The sequence below is a fragment of the Pteropus vampyrus genome, unplaced genomic scaffold (assembly GCF_000151845.1).
Source record: "Pteropus vampyrus isolate Shadow unplaced genomic scaffold, Pvam_2.0 Scaffold187, whole genome shotgun sequence".
In the NCBI taxonomy this organism is placed as follows: domain Eukaryota; kingdom Metazoa; phylum Chordata; class Mammalia; order Chiroptera; family Pteropodidae; genus Pteropus; species Pteropus vampyrus.
Window position 1 is genome coordinate 47,443 of NW_011888968.1, and position 4,128 is coordinate 51,570.

At 59.1% G+C, this 4,128-nt stretch overlaps 1 protein-coding gene across 1 annotated transcript in view; it reads left to right on the plus strand.

Moving 5' to 3' along the window:
* Window positions 1-4,128, plus strand: part of LOC105299517 (glutamine-dependent NAD(+) synthetase-like) — a 43,368-nt gene that overhangs the window by 12,968 nt on the left and 26,272 nt on the right. Inside the window, 3 exon segments of the mRNA XM_023537357.1 lie at window positions 28-144; window positions 1,614-1,667; window positions 2,105-2,194. Of these exon segments, the coding sequence (XP_023393125.1) occupies window positions 28-144; window positions 1,614-1,667; window positions 2,105-2,194 (261 nt within the window).

A 4,128-nucleotide genomic window follows, 5' to 3' on the forward strand; every position in this document is an offset into this window, starting at 1 on the left:
CTCACCCTCTGCTCCCCACCTCTGCAGCGGCTATGGCTGTTGGGACCATTACCACGAGTCAGACACCCTCCTGCACTCCCTGCAAGTCCTGGCTGCCCTCCTGGCGTCTCCGGTCACTCAGGACATCATCTGCGACGTGGGGATGTAAGTGCCAAGGCGAGCAGCGAACAGGCAGGCTCTGCAAGGGAGGCAGGTGGTCTGAGGACGTGGCGCGTCCTGCAGCATCTGACTTCCGGGGTGTGAAATCTGCACATCTCAGAGGATGCACGAGGCCCCCTGCAGAAAAGTGGGTTTGGTCCCCCCCAGCCCCACAGACGCCTCATCCCCTTCCAGTGGAGGCGGCTCTTGGAGGCAGTCTTCGTGTGGTCTTCCAAGAGTGCCCACGCACGTGCAAACACGCTTTGCACAAGCGGGAGCCCCGCGTCCACCCTGTCACACGTACGGCACCTTCTGCACTCAGTGGTCGGGCTGGGGTGGCTGCACATCACTCCATGTCCACCTGCCGACCGTGCAGTCCCAGAGGAGTGTGTTTCCTAGGTGCAGACGTACGGGTGCAGCTTCCCAGCAGCGGGTCGTGGTTTAGGCGCCTGGGTGTGGCTGTCATAGGTGTGAGGTGATACGGTGTAGGCACACGTGGGTTGAGTTCTGTAGGTGTAGGTAGGTAGGTAGGTGGGTGGGTGGATAGTGTTCGAGAGGCTTCCTCCAGTGATCAATCAGCAATTTAAATAAAACTGCAGATCTGTTTTATTTAAAATGTTCACCACGTGCTTGTCACACGTTTTGTACAAACACGAACACAAGCATGTTTGGTTTCGGCTCAGAGGAGGGATAGGGACGGGGCGGGGCGGTGACTCGGGGTGGCCAGGGCGGGGGAGGGGCTGCCCCGGCTGCATCCTGCCCTGGACTCCCCACCGAGGGCAAAGTGGAGGTCAGCGTGAGTCGGCGCCAGGCCGCGTTGGGGACCCCGCCACCCGACTCAGGGGCCCACGCTGTCAACACTCGCCTTATTTCCTCTGCGCATCCCTGGCATTTATGTACCAGCCCCACCCATTTTCAGCCGGCAGCCCGTCCCACCGTCCTCTTGTAAGGCGCCCCCTGTCTCCCTGGTGCCCACTGCGCTAGCGCTGGGTGCCCACGCGGTCCCCCTGGGCCGGCCTCAGCCACCTGGCCTTTCCAGCGTGGCCTGTCTCATGCAGAGGGGGTCGGTGTCGGGTGGCTAGAGAGGGGACGTGGAGCACAGGGTCTGCCCTGAGGATGAACAGATCTGCCCCACAGCCAGCATTCTAGAAGGGGCTCTGTGGGGACAGGGCTCCGGGGGAGAATTGGCAAGGCACGGGGGCTGTGCACAGGGCCAGTAGGGGACGGAGAGGTGACCCCGCAGCAGGATGTGAGCACAGGGACGGATGTGGCCCCTGGGAGGTCTGGAAGCGGGGAGCAGCCCTGAGCAGGACGGCTCTGCACTCGGCCGAGGAGACCCCATGTCGTGACGGCCGCACGGGAGCTCCTCGCTCATTTTTACCTGCAATCTGAGGCGGTGGCAGAGCAGCCTGCTGGTTCTCGCGAGGGACCCCAGGACGTGCCGTGACAGACGCGTGCGTCCCCTCTCCCGGCAGGCCCGTGATGCATCGAGACGCCCGCTACAACTGCAGGGTGCTGTTCCTCAACAGGTAGGTGGCCACCGGGGACACAGTGGCCCCTGCGTCCCTCCCAGGCCCTGGGGGCTGTGGCGCCCGTGCTGGCCCTTGTGACATGGCTCTTGAGGGGCTGCTTCTGGCAACGCCCAGTCCTTAGTGGTGGCTGGTGCACCTGGCAGGCGACATGGTGCCCCTGCTCCTGCCGGTCCCTGCCGCCACAGACACGGGCACCCATAGGCTTAGAGAGAGAGAGGCCACAGGGTGGGGTTTAGGAACATGCGGCCCTGTGGCCGAGAGGTCAGTCGAGGGAGGGTGGCCTCGTGACATCCCCCTCGCAGACCCGCGGAGCGCACACCTGCCAGGTCTCAGCTGCTCTGTCATCGTCCACTGTCGGGCAGACGGACGTGTGGGCTGCTTCCTGTCCACTGGCCGTGTCCACCTCAGGGACACTCTTGCCCCCCTGCCCATAGGAAGATCTTGCTCATCAGACCCAAGATGGCCTTGGCAAATGAAGGCAACTACCAGGAGCTGCGCTGGTTCACGCCGTGGTCCAGGAGCCGGTGAGTCCCCATCCCCGTCAGCACGACCGTGACCTTCCCTGGGGTGTTCACGTGCCCGCTCCTTGGCTGTTTGTTCCACATCTTCCCAGACGTAGCCTCGGTCCCGGTCGTGGGGGAGACACACAGAACTCGGGGCAAAGCCCCTGCCCCTGGAGCCCGTCATTTAGATATGGCCGCTTCGCCGCTGCCGGTTAAATTCCCTCCAGCCAGTCACAGGCCGCGGGGAACTGCCAGTCACCCATCCCGATCACCTGTCACGTCACGTCTGGGAGGACGCTATGGATCCGGGTTCCCCGCCTCCAGCCCTGTTGCTCTGGGGCTGGGTCGTTCTTGTCGTGGGCTGCGCTGGACGTGCACAGGTGCGTCTAACGCAACCCGGGCCTCCAGCTAACGGACACGTCCGTTTGTGACAACCACAAACGTCTCCAGACACGACCACACATCCCCTGGGGGCAAAACCACCCCGCCCCGCATTCCTACTGTGCTCGTTCCTGCCCTTGCTGCTGCTGTGGTCAGTGGGATCTTTATGTTTTTAATGGTTCGTATTTTTATGTAGGGACACTGGAATTCTGTGCGTCGCTGTCGTAATGGGCCGCCTTGCTACCTTCTCTTCCTGTGTCTAGCAGTTATTCGGTACATTTTCTTAGTTTTCGCCTCAGCTCGATATACTATACAACTAATGTGACTTCTTTCCAACATTTACACCTCTCAGTTCATTTTTTAACCGCTTTTGTGGGCCGGCGTTTCTGGAACTGTGTTCTAGATCGTTCCTAGAACGAACGTCTTTGATAACCAGCGTTTTTGTCTTTTTCTCGATTTTGCTCCCAAAGTGCTTTCTGCTTCTGCATTTAGTTTCAGATTTATATCCATCTCTCGTTTTTACGCTGGGTTTTAAATTACGGGGGATCGATGTTGCATTTATGATGTGTCTCCTTAGCGTAGATCGAGATGAATGTGGAGTAATCTTTACGTGTCTAGAACAAACTCCAAACAAGCCTGGATTTTGCTCTCTTCCAAATTTAGGTGCCAGTATTATGCTAGTTTTTAAAAAAACACGTTAAAACACTCATCTCTCGGCTCCGAACACTTCGAAGATGATGGGAATGATATTTCGAGTAACAAGATGGCTAAAATTCTCTTTACACTTTAAAATTTAAGACTGATATATCGAGTAACGTTTACTGGAAAAGTTTTTTTCTTAGCGGATTGTGACAACGCACAACCCAACGTGCACGTTCAGGTGCTTTACGTTGTGCGTGTTCGTGCCAGCCCCGCCCCGAAGGAGCTGGGGATGTGTCCCTCCCGCGTCCTGCCCCGCTCCGGTCGACCTCCTGCCCCGAGGTGCGGCGTGTCCCGCCACGCGTCACCCACACGGAGTCACACAGCGTGCATTCTTTTGTCACTGGTCACCTTTGCTTTACGTGACGCTTTTGAGATCCGGCCAGTGGTTTGTTCCTGTATATATACCCGGCACAAAGAGTTTGCCTTTTTCGTGACAACACAGTTTAAAAGTCTTATGTTGTTCCACAGGCTGGGTGACAAAACCACGCCCGTCTCGCTCTGCCCCGTCTCCGAGCCCCGCTCCCGGTGGCCGTCCATTTTCCACCCGTGTCTTTCTCCCCGTAACCGCTGGGTCTCGGCCCCGTGTTTCTAAGGAATGTGCGTATAGTGCCACGTCGTGACTTCCTGCTCTGGGGGAACGCGACTCAGCACGCCCGCAGCCCTCACCTTCAGACTCTGCACCTCGTGCTCCTGGCGAGGACACCCAGAGTTCTCCGGGTTAGCCATGGCCCGGTGTTACGGGTCCACTGAGCTGCAGGCCGTGTTCTGAGTCGGCCTGGTTCGCCCGGTTGCCCTCCCCAGCGCCAACCAGCTGCGCTGTCCCCGTCACCCTCCACCTCCGCTGTCTGGACCCACTCACCCGGCACGCCTGC